At 37.9% G+C, this 25,992-nt stretch overlaps 1 protein-coding gene across 10 annotated transcripts in view; it reads right to left on the reverse strand.

The window, feature by feature from the left end:
* Window positions 1-896: 896 nt before the first annotated feature.
* KCNMA1 (potassium calcium-activated channel subfamily M alpha 1) overlaps window positions 897-25,992 on the reverse strand; it is a 637,032-nt gene continuing 611,936 nt past the window's right edge. For 8 of the 10 annotated variants that reach the window (XM_074232916.1, XM_074232912.1, XM_074232920.1 and 5 more), the window contains 3 exons: window positions 17,678-17,872; window positions 15,756-15,874; window positions 10,132-13,208 (listed from right to left, as the gene is read on the reverse strand). In XM_074232916.1, the coding sequence (XP_074089017.1) occupies window positions 12,959-13,208; window positions 15,756-15,874; window positions 17,678-17,872 (564 nt within the window). In that variant the 3' untranslated portion in view covers window positions 10,132-12,958. Of the gene's footprint in view, window positions 1,007-10,131; window positions 13,209-15,755; window positions 15,875-17,677; window positions 17,873-25,992 lie in introns of those variants that run through there. The other 2 variants (XM_074232914.1, XM_074232913.1) reach the window with 2 other exon arrangements.

Genomic DNA, 25,992 nt, shown 5'->3' on the forward strand with positions numbered 1-25,992 from the left:
TACTCTTCAAATAGCTTGCCTCTGCCCATATTTTGCTTATCTCTATGACATTCAAAATGTTCAGAAATTCCCAGTTCTGAACATCACTTAGGGCCCTCCTGGAACCAGAAAGTTCCTGGTGGGTCCAGAGGAGCCATAAGATAATCTTCAATTTAAATAAATGAATGAAGGCAAAGGAATCCAAATGGAAAGCTATAGCTACAAAAATATGACTTTCCATTTTGAAAATAAATGTGTTTCCATTTATTAAGAGCTGGTGTCAATGCTGATCAAAATATACATCCTGCAGAAATTAAGATGAAATTAAAGGAACTTATATTTTGTTTTCTTTTTTCCCCCTTGGTTTACTAAAATACATGTATACATTGTTGGATTTCTTTTTGTTTTTTAGTCATTTGTCTTTTGAAGTATAATTCATTTGCTTTGGTGACCATCATTCTCCTCAAAGACAGAGAGGAAAAAGAGACACAAACTTCTTAAGGAGTCTGGCCACTTACCCGGTTTGGCTTTTGTCTTTTTTAGGGACTTTACTCGATGATGGAGAAAAAGGAAATGAAAAAAAATATTTTTTCTAATAAATAAAAATAATTTTAAATGCTAGAGGCTATACATGACTATTTTAATATGCTCATTTATAAATGAAAATTTTTCCCCCAAAGTACATGGAAGCAATATTGAAGGCAGACAAAAGAGAGAGAGAGAGAGATCTGTCTACTTTATTTTTTTCTCTCATAATTCTTGCTTATCCTAACTTTTCCACCAGTGATTCGGCATGTAAGAGGAAAAAAAGTCACATCACCATTTATGAAGTTTGTCAGGCTTTAAAAAAATTAGTTCTGGTCTCCTGGGAGTCAACATTCATCTTCAACTTCTCTGATTGGTGGAATCAAGCTGCTTGTAGATTTATATTGGTTGATCTGGTTAGCCATATGGGTGCTCATGGGCTTGATTTGAATGTTTCTGGGATAGGCATTATCCGATTCATCTGTAAACCATTTCTTTTCTGCTAAAGGGCAAAATGGGTAGAGAAAAAAGGAGGGAAAATGAGAAGTTTAATTAGTCCTGTGCAAAGCAGTCAGAAAGTTCATTGAAAAAAAAGCAATCAATAGTTTGATGCTGAGTAATTACTAAGAAGTACAGAGCTGGGGATGAAGAACCCTGGAACCTTGAACACATCTGTGATGAGACTGCAGCCAACTGTTAGAGAAAAGTGGTAATGCAGTCTTAAGAATCCTGGTATATTGGCCAACTGCAATGAAGGAAAATGTGAGGGTGAACTCTAGGAATTTTCTTTGGAGCTTGAAGGCCTTGCAGATTCTGGTAGGGCCAAGCTGGATATGGGAAGTATTATCACTGAATATATCCAGCCCTGAAGAATGGACTATGAGCTCATGGGTTTGAGCGGAGTGATAAGAGGGGAAAAAAAACATAAATCATTGAGTAAGCTCCAGTCTTCACGGTATTATATCTGCCCAGGGCAACTACTTTGTTTAACCCATGGTTAATTTTTGTCTCATTTTGTTCTTTTGTTTGTTAAAGGAAGTTCATTGTTTTGACTGTCTGTATTTGGTGACCAGAAGTAGAATTTAAGATAATAGACAGTGTTTAAAGACCAAAATAAGATTGAAATGGCTTGTAAAGCAGTAAAATTGAAGTATACAAATTCCTAGTGGAGATAGCTTCCAAGATGCAAGTGAGAAAAAATGTTAACAACTCAATATGAATTATGGCTTTTGGGAAGAGTTCAAAGGATCAGGTGATTTGGAGAATTAAATGAAATTACCATAAAACTAAGACACTTCTGGCAATACAACCATATTTTTCAGTGAATTCAGCCCAAATCCCTACCTTAATTTTTAAAGATCACTTTTTCCATCAACTGTAATTTATTTATTTCTTTATTTTCAGCACATATTGGCTAGATAACCACAACCAGGACTAATGGGACTTTGCCCTAGGGAGTCAAATATGGAGGGCACTGGAAGCACATGCAGTCCTTCAGAAGCTAGAAATAATAGTACAGCAAAAATAGAAAATCACCCAAACAAGGAATCTGGGGCGAACTCCTCCCACTTTACTCCCCACCCCACAATGTGAAGGCATGCTTCATGCCACTCATCCCAGGCATAATTTATGGCTCTAATTTGTAGTACTTGCTCCAGGTGCAGAAATTACTAGTAACACTTTTGTGCATGTGTGCGTGAGTATATGTGTGTGTGTATGTGTGTGTGTGTGTGTGTGTGTGTGTGTGCTGGGTGCACTGTATATGTGGATGTGATGATGATGGTGATATCATTTGGTGTGAGAACTATGTGCTTTATTTCTATTTAATCCTTCATTATCCAATGAAATAGTAGTTGTAAAGGCCTTAGTACAATGTCTGATACATAGTAAGTGCTTAATAAATCCTTCTTTCCTTCCCTTTTTCCTTCCTTCTTTCTTCCTTCACTCTTTTCCTCCTTCCTCCACTCTTTCCTTCCTTCACTCTTTCTTCCTCCCTTCCTCCCTTCCTCCCTCCTCCTCCCTCCCTCCCTTCCTTCCTTCCTTCCTTCCTTCCTTCCTTCCTTCCTTCCTTCCTTCCTTCCTTCCTTCCTGTCTTCACTCTTTCTTTCCTTCCTTCACTCTTTTCTTCCTTTCTTTCTCTTTTCCCTTTACTCTCCTTCCTTTCTCCCTTCTGCCAACTAGATCAAAGGATCCTAGATTTTTGAACTAGACCTTAGAGGCAATCAAATCCAACTTCCTCAATAAATAGGTGAGGAAACTGAGGCATAGCAAGACTAAGTGACTTGTTTAAAAAATCCCCAAACTATTCTTTGTACTGAGATGGGTTTATCCCCACCATACCATATTCCTCTGGCTTAAAAATCTCCCTTTAGAAATAGAACAACCTTCCTAGTCTTCATTCATGTCCTCTGGGATATTTCCTTTAAAAAAACAAATTATTAGTGTGATTTACTGGTTCCAATTTTTCTCTTGGTCTACTGGGTTGTGTGTATGTATGTATGTATTTAATTATCAATTTAATACTAAAATTTTGAAACCAGAGATCCCAACACAGCAATGCTTTTCTACTGAGTGAAATAGTTGGAACTCCCCAAAACACCTGGACTGAAGGTGGGGATAATGTGGTCCAGGCCACACCTGCCTTTGTTCAGCCCTCTTGGTCCTCCTATAGTCAACTTGCCCTGCTCCATGTTGCTCCTCCTGTACCCCACCCCCTACCCCACTCTCCTGCTCTGGCTCTCTCACCTATTATAATTAAGTTCACTTTGATGTGAACAGATTGGAAGATAGGAATTCATAATGTTACATCCTGCACAGTGAAACTAACTGATTAAGTGCTTTAAATTATTCTCTCTGACAGAATGATAAAGTTACAATCTGTTCTGAGATGATCTACAGCTTGCCAGACTCCTACAGCTTCTTTCTACATTCATTTATCTTTTTGTCAAGCAGAGGGTTGGTTTTTTTTTAAGGCTTCAATTCCATAGATCTTTTAAAGTCATCAGCACATCTGAATTATTAATGAGGCTTTGGAGGCAAAGCTCCTGATGGGTTGGTTAAAAAAGGCTGTATAAAAATCTGGGACTGTGTACACATCAAAATAATTTCAGCTCCATTTAAAAAACCATTTAGTTCAAGTGTGACATAGATGAACCATTATGCATTTGTGGAAACCAATTTTTTTTGTGATCTACGATTAAGCTAACCTTTCAGAGAGGTGTAAAGTGCGATGGTTATCATGTTTTAAAAGCATTGCGGGATCACCTAAACAATTTCAAACTAAGACTCTTCAAATAGCTTGTGCATATGATGATTTTGAAGGGAGTTAAGCACCAGGCCGTGTTAGCCCAGCTTGGGCTAGCTTTGATTTGGGCCCCACTGGGACCGAGCTCATTTTGCTGAGAGTATTTAGTACAAGGTTGGGTATTTCCAGGCTGGAGGTGAGAGGGAACTCTGCTGATGTAAACCATTAGGTCTTTTTTTGGCAAAGGGCCTGAGACAGCTGCAATTTGCTGAAATTTTTATAACTGCTACGGAGAATAATTGTTCAAAATTTAGTCTTTACAGTTCAATTCACATTGGCATTTTGACCTTTCACAGCGCAGAGAATATCAATTTCCTCTTGCCTTCCATAATCAAGGTAGAGTGCCCTTGCCCATTCTCCCTTCTTTCCCTCTGTTTCAATTTCTCTTTATACCCATCAAAGCTTCAAACCCCAATTTATGCTGAAGCTATCCAAATTTCCCCCAAAGTCAAGGTCAGATTTGTGCCTTCCCTAGTTGGTAAAGAGGAGTCTGCTTGCTCTCCCTGAGCAATCCAACTTGTCCATTAAAGGTATCTGGCTAGATTTGATTAGAAACTTGGGGGGGGGCATAAAACAAATAAGGAATGTAAATATGTAAGTAGATGGATTCTGATTTAATTTAATTAGTATATAAGAATGTAAAATAGAAAAATTTGCAAAAATTTAGGACCTAAATTGGTATGGATCAAAGGGATACATATCGCCTATTTGTACTGTTGCCGATGCTGTTCCAAACCCAAAGCACCATGGCTAAATCTGGGGCCAATTCTGTAAATGTCACCCCTGCCTGTACTTTAGGATGGATGTGTCCATTTATAATATATTATATTCCTCGAGTTGTTTCTATTGCAAACTCCCTGATCATTTTGTAGAAGTGGCTGGTGGCAAATTTTAACAATAGAAATGCTATCTTTCTCTCCATGGAAGTTATTTCAAGTATTGCAGAGTCATGAGGGAGAAGTAAATTTGGTCTATTAGTTCTTTTCCACAGATGAAGAAACAGAGGCAGTGGGGTGGTAGAAGCAGTTGCCTCTTGAGATAGAATGCAAAGAAGGAAGGCATAACCACATTAGGGGTGGCATTTCTTGTGACTCTGAAGCAGCATCTCAAGGCTCTTCAGTTGAAATACTCAAATGGTGTATCACTGGACAAAAATACTGACTGGTATACTGTCTCGGGGGTAAACAATCCTGTGTAAAAAATAATCCTGATGAACTCGACTACAGAATCATGGACCTGGAAGGAATATTAGAGATCTACTTTTCTGCATCACAATTATCCCAGATGAGAAGATTGTGATGCAGAAAAGTAGAGTCACTTGTTTGAGATCACAGGGGCAGAGGTGGGATGCCTCAAACCTGATTTCCCCATCCCTGATTCCCAGGCCAATCAGCTTTCTACTAAATTCACGATGACATGAACACAACATTTGTTTTCCACTGTTCCTCATGACAGGTTTAGCATTATAGGGTTGTGTGATTCATCCCTTATCAAAGACGATCCATGCTTCATCATTACTAGTATATTCACATAAGAGAATTAATAATAAAGCTTCCTCAGACTTCTCGAGGTGTAAGATGATGCACCATTTGGCTGGTAGAATTTACTGTTTTGCATGAGATATCTATATGGGGAAAGGAGGAAACTCTGGACTCAAATGCTTCCACTCTAACTGTTTTCTCCAGCTACCCATTCTTGACATGTTTTTACCATCAGATCAATACAAGAAAGATTATAGTTTCGGAATGAAGTCAATTTAAGTTGTTAACTGTCATTTCATACCCTCTTCAGCAATGGAATTCACCAAGATGAAAGAAGATAGCTCCAAGTCTTCTGGTTACTGATAAAAAAAATTAAGAGGAGAAACCCTGGCAGACATCTGGATGAAACTGCCAAGGTGAAAATCTCTGGTTTTGATATAGGAGCAATAAGGAGGAAAAAGATGAAAAAGCTATCTTGACCACCAAGATGGAAATTCTGAATAAGTAAGGACTTTGGGAGATGGGTGAGAGGGAAGAGTAATTTTACTTGCTAATCTGGAACAAGCACCTAAGGACTAGATGAAAAAAGATTTACTTTTCTGAGTAGACTTGAGTCTCTCTGAGTGGCAGAGGAAAGATAAAAAAAAAGTTACTGGTATAAAAGATTAAAAAAGGAGTTCGTCAAGGTAGAGTTTGACCAGCTTTCAGACTCTGCAATGAAAATCCACCTAGTTGCATTATCTATAAAGCTGAAATCTGTGTAGCCTTGCTAGGGTTAGGAATTAATTCAAGGCAACAGATTTGGGAGTTCCTACAAGAAGAAATAGGACATCTTTTTGAAAAAAAAAAACAGGGCTCATGCCCCCTTACATACCCGGCTCATGCCTCTGAAGTTGAAGTTTCTCTTCCATGAAAACACCAAGAGGATGAACAATCACTGGCCCAAAGAAGGTTTGCTTTGTCTCCCACTATTATTTTGCTGTCTTTGTATACCTTTCCCCATAGATTGACTAGCTGGTAACTGACACAAGATGCCAATTCAGTGAACATTTATTTATTATCTTTTAAGCAAGACACTTGGAAAAGACAAGAATGAAAAATACTATGCTCTCAAGGGGCTTAAGATCTAGTACTGGCAGTAAGGGGATAGGGAGTATGCAGAGGCAGAGCATATTCAACATGGTTACAATAGGAAATATGGTTCCCTAGATCTCATTCATTGTGTGTCCTTCTTTCTCAAAGAGGACCATGACATCAGCAAGGTGATGTCATGACTTTCAAGTGAATTGTATTTGATAAGGGTTACAGCATTACTTTCTACTCAGGAGTCATATGGATCCAATGGCCAAGAATGGATCAGGATGATTAGAGATGACCTTGGATGCTGTGGGAGATCTGGTCTTTTTCAGCTAAGGTCTTTAACAGATCTCAATTAGATCAAGGCAAGGCCCATTCAGTGATTAAGACTAGGTAAGAAATGAGGCAAAGAAAGACTTCTTTTAAGTAGTCAATAACCCAAAAATCAAAATCCATCTTAGGAGGGGAAGACCTTCAGGATTTCAGGCCATGCCAGAAACAATTATTTATACTCACTCTGAGCCATCACAGCCCAAACAATGAGCAAGTAAGACCTATTGTTGACAAATCAATGAGAGTTAGAATATTTTGAGTTTAAGGCAAGATCCTTAAAAAAACTAAACTGTAAAACTCAAAGATATCTTATGAGGTATCAGCAATCAAAATTAATGTTCCTTTGGGCAGAGCACCAGCAAGTAAGGATATAATTTTCTGTGTGGCAAGAAGGAGAGAAGGGAGGAAGGAAGAAGGAAGGAAAGAGGGAGGGAAAGAGAGAAAGAAAGGAGGGAAGGAGGAACAGAGAAAGGAAGAAAGGAAAGAAAAAGGGGAGGGAGAAAATAAGGAAGGAAGGAAGAGAAGAAGGGAAGGGGGAAGGAAGGAAGGAAAGGAGGGAGAGAGGAAGGGAGATATGTTGCCCAAGTGGAACAAGTCAGTTGGTAGCCAGTGAGGCAACTACTCCTACTCACAAATCATTGTCCTTAGTTTTTGAAGAAGGCCATGACATCAGGAAAGTGATGTCATGACATGCATGATTTGGATTTAAGTGAAAGTGTTGTGCAAAGTCACCAGCCTCACTCCTCCAGAGGCATCTGGGTCCAGTGACAAGATTTATCTCAGACTGAGTCCCCAGGTTGGCTTGACCAAATATGGACTCCAACTGTTTCTGAGTATCCGGCTAGAAGTCAGAGGATCAGCTCTATGGTAGAGGCAATTGGGCCTGTTTGCTAATTCTGCAGGTTCTGACAGCACAGTGCAATTTAGTCTTTTCACAATAACTCCTCTCAAGAGAACAGAAAAAGGGGGAGGAAATAAAAAGATGCAGCAAAATCATTTGGAGTAATTGGACCTGTTTCTCCCACACCGCAAGCTGAAGCTTAGAGATAAAATATTTGAAAGGAAAGATTTCTTTTGGATAGAAACAACAATTGAGGATAACAGAGGGATAACAATGAGCTCCTGCCTTTTAAAGGCAAATTCATGTTGTTGAAAACCTTGTTCTTCTTATGTGGAGGCTCACAAGTTTTTGTCTTCTGCCGCCTCTCTTGGATGTGATTGCCTACAAAACCCTCCTCTGCTATAGAGTAGGGAATCAATTTGCACAGAAGTCGAACTATTTTCATTATCTGGAACTTCTTTGATTGCTTCCAGGGCAGTTTTTCAATGTGAAAAATATTTTATTTGAAGTAGGAAAGGCTTAAGCCATGATTAGGTCCACAATGCAACCTGCCTTGCATATTTGTAGCTTCAACATTGTGTTCTTCCACCATTTCTTCTTTTTTGGTGAAGGAAACAGAGTTGCACAGAGGATAGATTTTTGCTTATGTTTTGGGGGGTATTGTCATAGCCTCCAGACAGAAAGCAGGGACCTCTTCCTATGACTCACTCCACAAAGAAATCAGAGTTAAGTGCCACTTTTTTTCTTGTTTTGAGAAAAGTGAGTGAGTGGCTGTATAATTGACTGAGACATTGGTTTTTTCTATTACTTGTCTTAGGAAGAGCATGTAGTTTTTGTCCTGCCATCTGGGATATTGTTAGAGAAATGTGACAAGCTGCTAGCATTGTCTGCAGTAGAAGACAGATATCTTTTATCTCTTCTCACTGCTGCCGAGCAAGCAAAAGGTTCCTTCCTATACCTCTAGTCTCCTTATAGGATACCTTTCCTGACCACCTCCCTCCAGAAGCCCATATCTTACTCCTTCAAATAACCTTCTAATGTATCTCTTATTAGATGCCTGTTGTTTTTCCTGATAGAACACAAGCTGTTTGAGGGTAGGAACTATTTCACTGTTGTCTCTGTGTCCTCAGCACCCAGTTCAGTGTTTGGTACATAGGAGGTGCTTAATTACACATTTCTCCTCCAAAAAAGGCACAGATCATCACTCTCTGCCTCATTTTGAAATCCACACATCAGGGTAAAATGTAGAGCTAGGAGAACTCAACACAACTTTAAAAGTAAATCTACTGGGCTGATTGTAAATAGTAATTATTATATTTATTAATGACATTTGAGCTTTCAAAGTTAAAAAAAAATCTTGGTTTATCATTTTTCTTGGGGAGAAGTCTCTGGTTTTGTACAAACATTGATCTTTATTTTTTGAACATTCTTCTTATACACCTAGATTTGGACATTGGGAAATATAGGTAATCCCAAATCTCATCTCAGATACAAGCTTCAACTTCATTCCCATCATTAAAAAGCTAATGATTTAATCAAGTTCTTAGCATTTTAGGATGAAAAAGATACAATTGAGTTTCTAGAATGTTCTTTTTGAAAGGTACTGTTTTTCTTTCAAAGTAACTTTGGGGCTCTTTGCTCTTATATCCTTACTTGGCTTATTTTTAGTTGTGTGTTTGTTTTTGTTGTTTTGTTTTGTTTTTGAAATGAGTATGAGGAGATACAAGGCATGTGCATTCCTTTCCCTGAGTAGACAGATACACCCTGGAAAAAGGAATGTACAAATTCAGGACCAAAGAGTGGTGAAGAGGACATTGGCTTTTTGAAAGCATACTTTGCTGCAATTATCTCACTGGTTTAATAAGGCTCCACAGTAAATAAAATAGTGCTTAATTTATGTTGAATTGATTTCCCCTTCCATCAGCAACACTGAACACACCATTATACAAATACAGTCAACTCTCAATTATCTGTATTAATGAAGAATAGGGTTAGCTCTCAGGTTTAATGAAATGTTTAGATAATCCCCAAATCCCATCTGATAGGAGAATTCTCACTTCATCACCTTCAAACCATTTTAAAGTTACTAACAAGGAACTACATTGTATTTGCTTTTGTTGTTGTTGCTGTGTGGAAATTGAATTAATTCTCCCCTTGTGTGTACCCAGTCTCTGGTCCGCATTCTTTGTGGGTAGCAACACATAGAAAAGGCAGAGGAGAGGGGGAGAGAAGTGTATATTTAACGCCCAAACCAAATAACTGGTGTCTAAATAATTGAGAGTGGACCAAAGTCTTATACAACTAGTCAAATCACTTCTAAATCGAGGGCATAGCAAACTAACACACGAGTGAACATTCCTTTCGGTCATTCAAAATTGTTCCTCCTGTTTCCAAATAGTTTTTTTTTTTAAAAAAAAAGGAAGAAAAAGTTAACAGAAAAGCAGGTTTGCCAGATGGAAAAGCCGCACATGTTTTCCAAAAAAAGGTTTATCAACTGGCATCATGACTTGATTCAGTAGCTATTGCCAAGATAAACAGAGAGATGTTTGAAGATGTGGACAGACTGATGATGGGGAGGATGGGATGGGATGGGGGGGGGGGAGTAGGGGAAGAGGAGTGAATGGAGCCAGGTCTCATGAGAGGGAAATGACTTTGGATATTAAGCAAGATATCAAGGTGAGACAGTGAAGACACGTGCAGAGTAAAGGCAAGCTGGAGAGAAGTAAAGCACTCAAAGGAAAGGAAAAAAAAACAACAAAAAAAACCCCTCCAAAGAACAACAACCAAAACATCCAGGGGAGGAGATGGAGGGGGGCCAAAAATCTAGCAACAGCAGTAACAGCCTTATTGCTCTTGGCAACTTGGGGGATGGGGGACTAGGAAAGGGACAGAGGAAATTTTGGGGGGGAGGAAGCAAAGAGAAATAAAAACCACAAAAAAGAACAATAAAAGAAACAAAACAATAACAGAATAAAGTTTGTAACTCCTTTTTTTGTTTGTTTGTTGTTGTTTTTCTTTTAATTTCACAAGTTTTCACAAGGACAGCGTTATAGAAGAAAACCCACAGCAGAGGCTAGGGCATGCAGAACCATTAATTATCATACCTTGGCCCATTCTATTCATCCTTGTTGCACTTTAGAGAGAGAAGTAAGCTCTGTAAGTTTTACAATGCTTTTAAACTGTCATATTTCCTGTTGAGCACTTTAACTGGCACATTCTTGTAGTTATAAATGTTCTGAGGGCGTAACTTTATAACCTCCTTTGCAAAGGATGCATGAAAAAATTTTCATGATCCAGAACTAGTGTATATAGAGTTATATATAGTTATAGATAATATTATATATATCTCAATATATATATTTGAAGAAAAATAATTGGAGAATACCTTCTATTCATTGGGTTTCTAACCCATTTATATATATATATATATAAATATATATATGTAGGTGATTATTTCCCCCACCCCCACCCATGATTATTTTGAACCTGTTTATTCCCTGGTGCTGGTAGGGCTCTAGGGAGGTGCCTGCTGGCAAAACCTAACCAGGTTTGTCAGTAAAAGTGCTTGTCCATTCACACAGCAAGCAAATCGCCAAAAAAATATCATGCTTGGGGGAGTAGGGGATCAAAAACCTATATTCTGAAATATGAATCATAAACGTCTTCCAAGCTGGTACAGCTATGGCATTTTTCTTATCCCCACCCTCAAGTCCCCCATGCCCACCCCTACTCCCCAGACCCATCTAAGATAATTGGGAAAAAAGAAAAAAAAAAAACAATCCCAAAACAAACCAAAACATGCTTTCCTAATTGCCACACCAGTCTTTTCCCACTAGCTCTCCAAACTCAAAAGATGCTTGAGTTTGACCATAGTGGGATAGACTGATTTTTAGGAAGCATTTCTGTGACTAGCATGTGAATAGCCTGAAGACCACTGATTTCTGCATTTTGGGGATGGAAAGACAGTTTTCAGGTCCTTTTTCTAACTACTATGAAAAGAGGATGCACCAAAAGTTTTTGGCCCATTAGATTCCTCCCTGACTAGGTCTGCAGATGGTAGGATTTTGGTTTTGGTTTTTGTCCCCTTCCTTTTTTACTTGGCTAATATAATAAGTGTCTTTCTGGATGAGCCAAGATATAAAGAGGATTTGGGCACCTTTAAAAAGAAATCTAAATCAGACTTTTTAACCTCTTCAGTTCCCTTGGACAACTGGGGACAATGCTTTCAGAAACTATGACTTCTCAAGGGTACTGGCTGCTTTGGTCTTTGTGGGCTCCATCTCGGTTGCACATTTTGATTTACTTTTGCACACTGCGACCTAGAAAAAATATTATCTGTTTCTTGTTTTATCTTCCTAGGCTGTCTCATTGTATCAGACCCACACAGTGCCAGGGATCAGGGCCTACACAAATCAACTAAGTTGGGGGGAGGGTGAAGATCCCCTGAGGATATGTGGAAAAATACTTGCTCTTTTCTGAGCATTATTTATTCTGTACATAAGGTGAGTGATTCACCTTTGAAAAGATGTAAAAGTCCCAGGAAGGCAGTTTTTAATGACTTACATCTGATATTTATGATACATATGGCTTTTCATCCCAAATGTCAAAAGGAAAAAGAAAAGAAAAAAACAAAACAGTTTTCTATGTGTCAGTACTCAGAGACAGACTAACAATTCAATATGCAATTAGACCCCTTTTTACTTAAATTAAATAAATAGAGTTTGCTGTCTCTATGAATGGAATACTGTTATTTTTTTAAAAATGGAATAGAAATACTTTCCAAAAGAAGAATATGAAGCTGAAAGACCTTAGAAGAGGAATCCCTGATGTTAGTTTGCCGGAAACAGGTGCTTAATAATAGTCCAAGCAAATAGGATAGGCCTCTCAAAAGCTTCATTTTTTTTTTTTTTTAGCTGGGACAGTGGAGACAATCAGTAGGCTTCCCCCCCCCTTTTTTTTTTACTTCTTTCAAATAAATGTACAAACTTCTTGTGAGTATTTAAAAAAAATACCCCCATAGCACCCTGATGCATCAACACTTCTGCACTCTAGAACTTTCTCCCTATAGCTGTGCCTTTGCTAAGGAGTGTTCACACTGAATAGCCTCTCTCCACTAATCTGTAGAATCATTTCTGCAGTGAGTTATTTATGTTGTTAGCATGCCTATGATTTTTTCCCCCCCAGACTCATAAATAACTTTTGGTCCGTCTGTCTGCTTAGTTGTTGTTGTGCTTAAGGGTTTTATGGTGATAAAATAAAAATGACAGTCACATGCACACTATCATACATATGCAAAATGTGTGTATAAAAAGGGGGAGAGAACTGGAAAGGAAGGACAAGGAAAGTTACTGTTGGGAACACCAACTGGGGAATGAGTGGCAGATACAGTGTCACACACGGTGGGAGTGGATATACATATTACAGTCTTTCCTCCTGCACATACTTCTGTTTGTCCCGAGAGTCCCTGGACTTGGGGCGGTTCTGCCGATTTGCCGTGGAAGGGATGGAGTGAACAGAGGAACTTTTCTTGCTGGAGGATTGGGAAGAGTGAGAGGAGTGAGAGAGGCTGGCCCTGGACTGTCCAGCATTATGGTCAAACTGCATCAAACAAAAGATCAGGTCGGTCGGCACCAGCTCAAACTCATATGGAGGGTTGGTGATGACATATCTGGAAAAGAAAGGAAAAAGAGAGCTTCAAGGAGACAAGAAGTGACCCTTTTTTATAACTTGTCACAGAGGATTTACCTCTGTCTTTGAAGAGAGAGAAACATTTAGAGGTCTCATCTAAGACTACCTTCCATCTTCTTTATATTGATTTCTATGTATTGAAGTTTCTCCATTAGAATGTAAGCTCCTGGAGGGCAAGAACTGTTTTTTTTATTTTTTTTTTAAAACATTTCCACAGAATTAAAGTGAATTCCCAATCACATAGAAAACTGTTTTGTTTTTGTTTTTGTTTTTATAGGTTTTTGCAAAGCAAATGGGGTTAATCGGCTTGGCCAAGGCCATACACTTAGGTAATTATTAAGAGTCTGAGGCCAGATTTGAACCCAGGTACTCCTGACTCCAGGGCTGGTGCTCTATCCATTGAGCCACCTAGCTGCCCTTCATGAAAAGCTTTTAGATAAAATTTTAACTTGCACTTTTAATGCTTTGTTACTCTTTGAATCCAACATAAAGTTTGATGGGATTGGGAGCCTCCATTCTTTAGCACTTTGTCATTCCTTGGTTCAAGAGATACACTCCATGGTTGCTAAAGGATCCTCACCAGGAAAATTAAGGAGTCAGACTCAATGACCTCTAAGGGTCCTTTACTACTTTGATGTCCTTACAAGTTTCCTGTAAACTAGGGATGTTTTCTTTCAGAATTGCAAATCTTTACATCTTTCACAAGCACTAAAACAGGAATAAAGGAAAGAAGAATTGAGTATATACTTATGTAAATTAAATAATTAAGAATAGAGATGATATGCATGAATTGGAAAAAGATGTTTTTGTTCTTTTGTTTTTTAATTTCCAGTGCTAGATATATATATTCCCTGGAAGTAGAAGTAATAAGAAGAATAGGAAGAGGAGAAAAAGGAAGAGGAGGAAGAGAAGAAAGAGAAAGAGAAAAACAAGAGGAGAAGAAAAAGGAGTTGCTTTTGTTGTTTAATCCCTTAATTAATAACTTCAAGAAACCATCCCACCATTTATTTTTTCAACTTTTGAACTAGATTTTCTTTTATAACATGACTACTATGGAAATGTTTTTCATGACTACACATGTAAACCTTTATGGAATTGCTTGCCTTCTCAATGAGGGTGGTAGGGTGGGAGAAAGGGAGAGAATGTAGAACTTAGTTTTAAAAATGAATGTTAAAAATATTTAACATAAAAAAACTATTCCACCTAGTCCCATATCTCCATGAAAGCCAAGCCTCTGAATTTTTGCTTGTCCTAAACACAATTCCTCTCAAGTTTCAGATATTAGTTCATACATGGGAGTCAAAATGTAGAATATGGGAAACTGACCTGCAACTTGCATGGTTTACATTGCTTCAAACCCTTCTAGTTCAACCTTGGTTCCTTAAGCACCCAGCCCAGATTATTTTTTTATGCCTTTGTGTCCTAAGTTACACAAAACCCATTTTCAGACGCCTGTCCTGTGTTTTTACAATTCCACAAGAAGAAAACTTGAACTTAATTCTGATCAAGGAAGCTACCTGCCATTTTAAAGTCAGGTGACCTGGATTATATCTTCTATGTCTCTTGTCTCTTATTATTACACATATGACTTAAAAGAAACCTCACTGAGGATTCTAAATATCACATGGCCCTATCCCCTTAGAATCTTTTGGTGCAACTGAAAGAATTTGGAGGTTGGATGACCTGAGCTTGAAATCTCACCTCTGCCACTTAGCACCTATGCATCTGGGCAAATGATTTAACCTTTTTTGACCTCAGTTTCCTCCTCCTACATAAAGAGGTCAGAATAGAGGAACTCTAAATTCCCTTCCAGCATTAAGTCTATCATCCTATGATCTTCTAATATAGTAGAAGTGACACTATACCTTGCCAAATATTGAAGTAATTGAATTTTTCAGTGATTTTTTTAAAGTACATATAGGATGACTGTCTGGGGAGGGAGAAAGAGAGAGAGAGATACAGAAGGAAATTAGACTATGTAAAAGCAAATGATACACTTAAAATGTCTTTAATAAGCAGGTGCTCGGTCTATAAATACATGAAACACATGAAAATCTAGGGTTATGCAAACACATAGTTAATCAGATCTAGAGTACATTTTTATATGTGTGCATATTATAGTGCATGTTACTATTCTGACTCATAGGACATGATGCTTTTTTTTTTAGATTTTTGCAAGGCAATGGGGTTAAGTGGCTTGCCCAAGGCCACACAGCTAGGTCATTATTAAATATCTGAGGCCGGACTTGAACTCAGGTACTCCTGACTCCAGGGCTGGTGCTCTATCCACTGTGCCACCTAGTTGCCCCGACATAATGCTTTTTGATGCTTTTTCCTTATCTTAATACCTCAACTTGAGATAATGATCTAAAAGAGAGTTGGTTGAGGAGGGGAGGGGTATTGAGATCTCTTGAGAGAAGAACCATTTTCCCACTGTAGACGTGAGTCTTACCATATCTCTTTCTCTGTGTAATTTGAATGGGCACCTACTGCACCATGTCTGGGAGCAGCAGCAGAACATACTCACCGTTTGGTACATTGACTTGGTGTGCTGAGATGGGCATCTCTCAGCCGATAAATTCCAAAGCAGAGCATATTGTAGGTCTTCAGAGCTTTACAGAATAGATCACCATAACAACCACCATCCTGGGAGACAGTATATGAAAAGAAAAAAATATTTATATATATATATATTTATATTACACACAAATATGTATTTACATATATAGTACACATACACATGTATAATAAATAAATTGTATATTTATACACACATACATATATGTGTGTGTGTATATATATATATATATATATATATATATATATATAATTTTTATTTGTCTGAGAACACAGATTAAGGAGGAAAGCAATCCATTTTAAAAATCCTTTTAGGGAAGTGGGTATGACACTTCAGATGTAGTATCTGTGCCAATGGGACAACAACAAAGCAGTCACCTGGTTAACAGTTTATAGGTGGTTGTGACAATCTCCTGAAACAGGCAATGATGGGCACAAGCTGGGTTCTTCCCCACCTGATCAGGCCTGGCAGAACTTGTAAGAAGAGTAAACGAGTCTGATTTTAATTGGAAAGAGAAAGCTTTGGGGACTGAGAGCTTTCGCTCAGGAAAAAGAGGAGAAATATGGTCTCTTTGAAAGAATGATTAAACTTTGCTCTGGCTCTCAAGGACCCACTGTGCTATGCTTGGCTTGATTTGACGGTGTTGTCAAAACTTGCCCTAGTGATAATTAAAACCCCAGTAAGGAGGAGAGATGCCACCAAGCATGAGGATGACACTCACTTGCAGGTAAGGACTGTGTGAAAAGCACAATTTGCAGACCTCGGTGATGGCAGAGAGAGGGTGGGAGGGAGTGTGTTTCCCAAGAGGCAAGGTCTGAATTCTGAATTACTGGCAATCACAGCTCTGATCATTTCACAATTGCCTTCCACCTGACTGGGACAGCAAGCACAACCATCACTTGGCCAACATGGGACAAGAAAGCAAATCCAATTGTTATGAAACTGAATTGTGAATTCAGTTGATCCTTGGAGGCAGCTAGATGACCTTCCATAGTTGGTGCTAATCCAGTGGTTTAACGAGGGGAAAATGGATGCCTGCCTAAAACAGTATTTTATTCTACTTCTTCATCACCATTTGCATATGGAATTACAGAAGAGAAATGACTAATGGCACCAGATATTTGTTTAAGTTAACAAGACACAATAGAAAGAGGGAATTCTGGGCTGGAACTGCCTTTGGAGATGTGGGTTCATGTCCTGGCTCCTCCAATTGCTAGTTTGGAACATTGGGCAGAACATTTTTATGTCTTTATGACTCAAATTCCTCATTTTAAAATGAGAGTGAGTAATATTTATGCTCCTTTTCTGGAAAAATTATTGAATGGATTAACCAAGATAATGTATGGAAAGAACTTGGTAACTGCTAATGCCAAAAAAAGGGGGTTCAAAGAACATGGGTTCAAATTCTACCTCTTCCAAGGTCCATGTTACCTTAATGGTTCTAGTTTTCTCATTTGTAGTCTAGATGGCCCTTCTCATTCTAGATCTTTGGTCCTATGTGCCTTAAGGCTCTTTAAGTGGCAGCTACTAACTTGAGCTAAAATGTCTCGACTTATATGTGGGACTTCTCCATAGATGTCTTGGTTTTTGTCAACACTGACCCAAGGTCTTGACTGGTCAGAGGAAGCTAACTGAGGTCAGTTAAGAGGCAGGGGATGAACAATAGAAATATTTAGTAAAATTTCGAGAAGTGCTAAGAACAACCTATCTCATAGAAAAAAATCTTGAATACGCCATTTTCTAGGTAGAGGGGAGCAGACAGATGGAATAGGGAAGGCAAGTGAAATAGCTGATCTCTTATTGTTTCAAATAACAGTGTTGGCAAAACCAGGGATTACCAGATTGAAGGGGCATGGGACTCAGAAGCTTACCCCTAAATCTGCAAAAGGTCCATCCAGCAGGGCTAACTGAGCAACTCGACATCGATCCCTATTGGCCAGTGTCTGGGGGGTACTGTAGCCACCTCGTAAGGCATTTTCCTCAGCAATCAGGGCTTCCAGCTCTGGAGTCGCTCCTCCTGTGACCAGCGTCCGGATCAGGGTAAGAATGTTGTCATTGAAGTATGTCTGGGGACATGAAAGAAACTTTCCTTAAGCAAAAATACCATTAAAGTCACAACAGCAGACATTCAAATTACAACTTTTCTGGGTTTCTCCTGTTCAAAGTTCTGGCCTGTCTCTTCAAATAATTTTATGTTGGAAGTGAAAAGACAGCAGCCTCCAATTACTCTATTCCCTTCTATCCCATTAGGCTTCCACACTAGAGTCTTCCTTTTAAAGACCCATTCAGGCAGATTTTTATTAAAGAACTAAAATTTGAATGATTTATGTTTCCCGTAATTGGTGTTAGTGGGAAGGCAAGGACGGTCTCCATTTCTTATCCCTTCATGGCTAACAAGGAGCTTGAGGAAATGAAATTATAAAACTTGGGCTCTATGGGGAAGTTTTGCGTGGGTTCTGAAGGCACTATTTACCCCAGCTTAGAGGTTGAGAAAGACTGCATTGGCTCTTGTGAGTGGCCACCAGTGCACCTGAGAGAGAATGGCTTGTGTACTCTGCTGATGTTATGATGAGTCCCTGAGCCAGGCCTCTGGGAGCCATCCCGGGGCCATGTGGTAAACAATTTAGGACATGTTCTGCTAATGTTCAGACATGGACGTGTGTATCAATTTAAATACCCTGAATCTGTGCCAGATAAATTTATGATGAGCGGGGATCCTGCTGTTTCCTTTCAAAACCTCTAGGGTCTAGGCTAAGTGTGGCTTATTAAGGAAGGCTTCTTTTCCACTGACGCTTTGCCAAAATCCATAAAATCACTGGTCTGTGAGGAAAACAATGGGCATTTAAAAATTAATTTCATGCCAAATGAGTGCCTTTCAAGCTTGGTTAAAGTGACATAGTCCAGCGTGAAAGGGGCCTAAAGAATATTTGAAATCAAATAGATTAAACTGTCATTTGCCTTGATAAGATTTCTATAATTGAATGACAGGGCTTGATTGGACTTTAAAGATAATCAAGCCCAATGTGCACTTTTACAAATGAGACCCAGAGTATGAAGTGAAGTAACTTGATATGTCATGAGGCTAATTACTGTAAAACTAGGATTCGAATTCAATTCCCCTGACCCTCAAGTTCAGGGTTCTTTCCCTTATATCACACTGCCTCCTAGTATCTGACTGGGGAAAACTGGGAGAAATTAAGGACAGGTTTGTTCCAGAAGGAACAATGACTACACACTTAAAACCATTTATCTTTTTGATGGGCAATATCTTAGTGTCATTTGTCTGACAAAGATAGTAAGAGAGCAGAATTAAGGCAAGGGTTCTAGTCTAATCTTTGCCAGAATCAGTTTTGTGATCATCAGCAAATGTTTGAACATGTCTGCACCTTTTATGATGATTGCTAAGGCCCCTTACTTACTATAAAATTTCTATGGGTCCATGAACTTTCCTTGAAGTTAACTACAAAATAGTTTTTCTTGTCAAAATATAAGATTCACTTTTGTCATATCTTCAGGACCTGACCTCACCAGTTTTTTCCCCCTCTGTCACTGTTGAAAAATATTACTGTGAAATGGTCTAATCTTTTCAGCTGATCAATCAACAGTCTGTATCGGGTGCCTACTGGGTGCTTTAACCCTACGCTGGAATAAGCAGAGAAATGACATGGTTATGAAATTTTAGATTCTTCATTGTCACAGAGAACAAAACCTTTAAAATTGTTTATCAAAAGGCAGGATTTCTGAGTGAGTCACTCCAAAATTGCATGACCAAATCTTATGCTGTGACACATACTTTACATCCCAGGCTGATCATGTAACTCTATTCAGTCTCTTCAACTGTGCTCATTCGGAATGAGCAGTATTGCTCTAGATAGAGAATGTTGGATTTTGATAAGGCAACATGTTGTGTATTCACTGGAAAAGGCCAGGTTTCAATTGTTAACTTGACTCTCTACTGTGTGACTGTGGGTGAGTCCCCTTAATCTCTGAGATTACATGATCTCCTTTATGAAATGTTATCATGGTGTATCTCCAATTCTCTTTCAGAGTTATGCTGATGAAAATGTTTTGTAAATCTTCTGTGTTTTATAAATCTAAATCATAATTAAAGATAGTTGGATACTTGTCTATAAAATATCTCTCTTTCTGTTGTTGGTTCCCAGATAATCAGTATAGGACAACCTTTTTAGTGACTCATATGTGAGTGGTATAATTTGGGGCTTTAGGTCTTCTTGTGGGTATTGATAAAACTCTAAGGAATGGTATGGTCTATTTACTCATAAATGATAAAATTTGTAACTCAAAACAATCTAGGACACGCATGTTGATAGCATATCCCATTCTTCACAGCTTCATCACCATTGATACAAGAGGATACTAGTCCTAACTATGTTACCATGCTAGTACAAGCACAGGTTAAGTGCCTAATTGCATTTCCTGTTTTGTTTACTGGTGCCCCAAGAGAGGAAGATGAGAAAATGATCCAAATCATTATTAGAAAAACTCATAGTGTTTTTGTGGGTGCTGACAAAGCTGTGAGTCTATTTAGAACGGTCTATTTAGAAGAACACATAAATGATAAAAATATAAAACTTAATACATGCTAGGGCATGAATGTTGATAGCTGGTGTGTCTTACTCCTTACAACCTCATCACTATCGATGCAACAGTATAGTAGTACAGCCATGCTAATGCAAGCATGCATTAGACAACTAATTGCATTTCCTACTTTGCTTTCTGCTGTCCCAAGAGAGCAGTCCAGAAAAAATTATTCAAATTATTATTAGAAAAGCTCAGAACGTTCACACTAACATAGAAATAGATGATTCTCAACTTAGAGGCAACTAAGTGGTATAGTATCTAGTCTAGAAGACTTAAGTTTGAATCCTGATTCAAATATTTACTATTGTGTGACCCTAGGCATGTCTCTTAGCTTTTCTCAGTCTTAATTTCCTCCTCTATTAAATGGAGATCATAAAGTACCTACCTTATAGGGTTATGAGAATAGAATGAATTGTATGTAAAGATATTTATATACATATACACAGAAATTCATCTATGTATATACACAAATGAGTACCGGTATGACTTTGCAAACATTAAGGTATAAGTACTAACTAGTATTCTGATTATTAATGAGATAATCATTAAGATAATATTTTTAAAGCAGAGTAATCTAACACATAGGTACTAAATAAATGCCTATTCCCTTTCCTTCCCTTCCTTTCTTTTCATTTTCTTCCCTTATCATCACTATATCTGCTCATCTAGGAGAAAGGAAGAGGTTTTTACTAATAAGGTCACTCCAGATTTATTTTTTTCTGATAGGTTACCAAGTTCTTAGATCAGGAGATTGCTATGATTTTGGCTTGCCTAAACTATGGATAAAATAACTGACAAAATCTCTTGTGTTTTTTTTTTTTGCAGAAAATTTGGAGAGAAATAGGCTCAATGATTGCAAATACAATTTTTCAAAAAGCTATTTTTTAACTGAATAAGGGAAAACCATGAAGGGTTCAGGGAAAGAGGTCTGCAGGTGTCCCAAGTTTCTATAATTGATCTTATCCTGCTTTTCAACTTGCTATCAGTGTCTTGGATAAAGTCAGAAATTGGCATTACTTCTCTAGTTTCTATATTGCGTATCGTTGAAGAGACAAAAGATGTCTCTCATGACTCTCACTCTTGGGATTCACAAAGATCTCAACAAATCAAAACATTGGGCCAAATCAACTAGCATGAACTCTAATAAGGATAAATGGAAAATCTTATGTTTGAGTTCAAAATGTTCAAGATGGAGTACGCACATATAGAAAGCAGTTTGTCTGAAAAAAATGATCTGGGTCTCTGAGAGGATAGTGGGCTTAAAGGAGACAACTGATGAAGTCCATACAATCGTAGACTGCATTAATAGAACACAGAATCATAGATTTAGAGTGGGGGTTGGGGGGGAGCTTAGGTGGAAACTACAGTGTAAAGCAGAAAAGACGTCTAGTTTAGCCATGAGCCTTATACCTGACACTATCCTTTTTGCTATCATGAGTAGGATTTCCATTTGGGGGAGTGTTGCTCTTCAGAGACCCACAAATGGGGCTGAAGGTTTTCTACACCACTCTCCACACAGCTACTAAACTGATATTTCTAAACCACAGGTTTGACCAGTCTGTCAATCCCCTAACTCAAGAAGTTTCAATAGCTCCCTTCTCCCTATCTCTGTTTCTTCTGTAACAAGATGCACACACCATTGTTTACATTTAAAATCTTTCACCTACTGGCTACAATCGATCTTTTCCCCACTGGTTTCACAGAGCTCTTCTCATGTACTTGGGCATTACAATATTCTAACCAACCTGACCTATTTGACATTTCTTATAAATGACATTCCATCTTCTGCCTCCCTGAATTTGTCCAGTCTTTCCTTCAGACATATCTGAAATGTTCTGCCTCCTGCCTCTTGAATTCCCTAGCTCCCTTAAAGGATTAATTCAAGGGTTCTCTCATAAAAAACATTTCCTGACTTTCCTCTCTGGGCTGTTTCTTCCTCAGATAAACTATTTTTAAAAATTGATAGTTGTCAAATTAAGTGGCTCAGTAGATGGGGTAACTAGGTGATGCAGTGAGTCTGGAAGACATGAATTCAAATCTAACCTCAGACACTTACTAGCTGTGTGACCTTGGACCAATTACTTAATCCTGTTTCCCTCACTTTCCTTATCTATAAAATGAGCTGGAGAAGGAGATGGCAAGCACTCCAGTATCTCTGCCAAGAAAACTTCAAATGGGATCCTGAAGAGTCTGACATGACCGAAATGACTTAGCAACAAAAACTGAACATTAGATTTGGAAACAGAATTCTACTTCTAATGGTATGACCCTTGTTGAATTATTTAACCTCTATAATCCTGGTTTTTTCATCTATAAAATGAAGATAACAGTACCTTCCTCACAGAGTCATTGTGCAGATCAAACTATATATATATTTATATGTGTGTGTATATATATTTATATGTGTATATATATGTATATATCTGTATATATACATATATATATATATATACACATAAGGTGTTTTGATAAGTTTAAAGTACTATATGATTACTATTTTTTATTATTTTTATTTCTATACAAGTTCCTCTCCCAAAAGACTATTAGCTCCTTGTGGGCAAGGATGTCTATCACTCCAAAGAAAGGAGTAAACTAAGGGGTTCATTGATGGAGGATGAGACCCTTTTAGAGAAAGAAACTCCCTCTACCAATTAAGACAACACCTCTTCTGGAACTTAGCATGTTTGAGCGTTCATAGAACTTAAACCATTAAATTACTTGCCCATGGTCAACCAATTAATAATATGTCAGAATCAGGATCTGAACCCATGTTTTCCTGACTTTTAAGTTGGCTTTTTACCATTATATCATATTGTCTCTGGCACATAGGAGACAACTAATAATGGCTCTTTGGGGAGGAGAGGGAGACAGGATTAAGAAACTTTCCCAGGATCACATGGTTTTTAAGTGTCTGAATCTAGATTTGAACTCAGGTCCTCTTGACTCCAGGGTTGGTGGTCCACTGACTGTGTCACCTAACTGCCCTTTAATAATTGCTTATTGAATTCAATCCAGAGTGAGGTCTCTTGGGATCTACCCTTTAGGCTCTGGTTCTCCTGACAGCATCTGTAAATAATTTATAGATAATTTATAAAATAATTTACAGAACTTTGCCCAGATAGCATAAAATAACTTAGGACCTTGTCTATTGTCTGCAAGAACAGAGTAGAGTGGAATGAAGACTGCCATTGATTAGCTGTGTGATCTTGGGCAAGTAACAGCTACTCTGGGCTGATTTTTCTCATTTACTAAAGGAGTTTTAGATTGATCATTTTTAAGCTTCTTCTAGTATTCACATTCACTCTTTCTGTGATTGAGAGAAGGCAAGAGCATGAAATGTGAAAGGAACACCAGGATTGTGTAAATGACAAACAAATTCTAATCTGGATATTTGAGCCCGCAGTGCCATCTAGCCTAGTTTCTGAAGGCTGAGGCAGCTCTGCTTGGGTGTAAATGTTTGGGGCTCTTCTCTAGTGTGCTGGAGCATTCTTTTTTTTTTTTTAAGTATAATTACCAGAGCTTATGTTTCATAGTTAATGCTGTCAAGCCTTTTAAACTAATTGGTCTTTTATAGAAAATTTAACTGAAAATTAACACATCTTTTAATAACATTGCTTTAACTTTAATGGCACTTTGCCTTGCGTTTATAATTGCTCTAAAATTGTCATTTTCCATGTCATAGCTGCCATTTTTTATATTTGCCAGTTTTCATGGTGTAGGTTTTTATTTTTAGTAATTTTTTTCCTTATGAGGAGAGAGAACTATTTGCTATTTTCCATCTACTTTGATTTAAGATGAAGTGGAGAATTAGAAACTGGGAGACTGATATTTAGGTCCCTACTCTGCTATGTATTAAGAATATAACCAGATAATCCTGTAACCTCTAGAGGTCTCAATCGCCTTCCTCTGTAAAACTAGGGAAGTAATAGTCATGTTCAGGACTGAAGATGATAGAACCATATGTCTACAGAGGTCCTCATTTTAAGGGAGAGGAAACTGAAGCACAGAGAGGTTGAGTAAATTGTCCCAAACTGCAAGGGGGTAAATAATAATAACGACAATAATAACATAAATGATAGCTAGCATTTACACAAGTATTTTAAAGTTGACAAAGCACTTTATTTTTGTTCCCTCATTTGCTCTTCAAAACAATTCTATGAAGTAGGGATCTCATTTTTTTTTTGGTAAAATTTCTATTTGACAAATAAGGAAACTAAGGAAAAGTGATTAAAGGACTTATTCAGTCACAGTAAATTTCTGAGATAAGATATGAACAAAGAACCCAGACTCTATGACTATAGATCCAGTATTTTTTCATTGTACTGTATTTATTGTGAAAGTGTTTGACAAACCAGATACTATATAAATGTGAAGCACCATATATAAATGTGCTATATAAGTACTATATAAAATGTCTACTTTAAAAATGTGAGGGTTTTTTTTTAAATTATGACTAAACTGCATTCTAGATTGAATGCATCCAAAGGCCATGACCATGGGCTTCATACCATGGCCATACCTTGCTCATACCATAGCCAACATTTCTACCACTTAGGTATTACACTGGTGACTTTGACTTCTTTTCGCTTGACAACATCATTTATCTTAAGCTACAAGGTTTGTAACTATGATCACCATAGTTATTCCTCGCTCTAGAAATTACATAGAGCCTTTCCATAATCCCAAGTTATCCCTCTCTGTTTCCTCCTCGAATTAGCATATCATATCAAATTATCATATCAATTCATTAATCAGTCATTAAGTATTTATTAAATACCAGTACATGCCAGATTCTGGGGACACAAGTACAGTGTATGACAGATCCCCAATATCCTTCCTCTATTCCCACTGCATTCAAAAATTCCTTGAGGACAGAAACTCCCCCCCCCTCTTCATTTTAGCTCTAATGCTTTGTACAAAGCAGACATTTAATAAATGCTTATAGGATTGAATTAGGTTGCATTGGATTGGGTTGAGTTGGATTGGATGAAGCCTTCATGTAAATCTAATTATGAACCATTGTTACATCTAGAAGCTTGGGTGGAAGGGAATCTATTGAATATAAGTCTCCAGTGAAGTACCTCAGGGATCTATACTTGGTGATGTGCTCTTTGACATTTTTATCAAGGACTTGCATAAAAGCAAAGATGGCATTTTTTCCTTCAAATTTTCCAATGATACAAACTGGGATAGATACTTAACATGCTGGATAATCGAATTAGATCACCGGAGATCTTGACAAGTGAGAGCATTGGGCTGAATCTACTCAGATGAAATTAAAAAAAGGATAGAAGTAAAGTCTTATGTAACAATTTCACAAATATGAGTTGGGGAAAAGTCTTAAGAGATAGCAATTGTTCTGAAAAAGAACTGGGGAAAAGGTGAATGAACTGCACGCTCATTGTGAATCACCAGAGTCATGTGGCAGTCAAAAGAATTAATATGACTTCAGGTTGCACTAAGAGTGACATAGATTCCAGAAACAGGAAAGTGATCATCCCACTGTAGTCACACTTGTCAGACCTTTCTTGGTGAATTGTTTTCAGTTCCGGGCACTGTGATTTGAGAAGGACATTGATAAGTT

Source organism: Macrotis lagotis, chromosome 4 (assembly GCF_037893015.1).
Source record: "Macrotis lagotis isolate mMagLag1 chromosome 4, bilby.v1.9.chrom.fasta, whole genome shotgun sequence".
Taxonomy (NCBI): domain Eukaryota; kingdom Metazoa; phylum Chordata; class Mammalia; order Peramelemorphia; family Peramelidae; genus Macrotis; species Macrotis lagotis.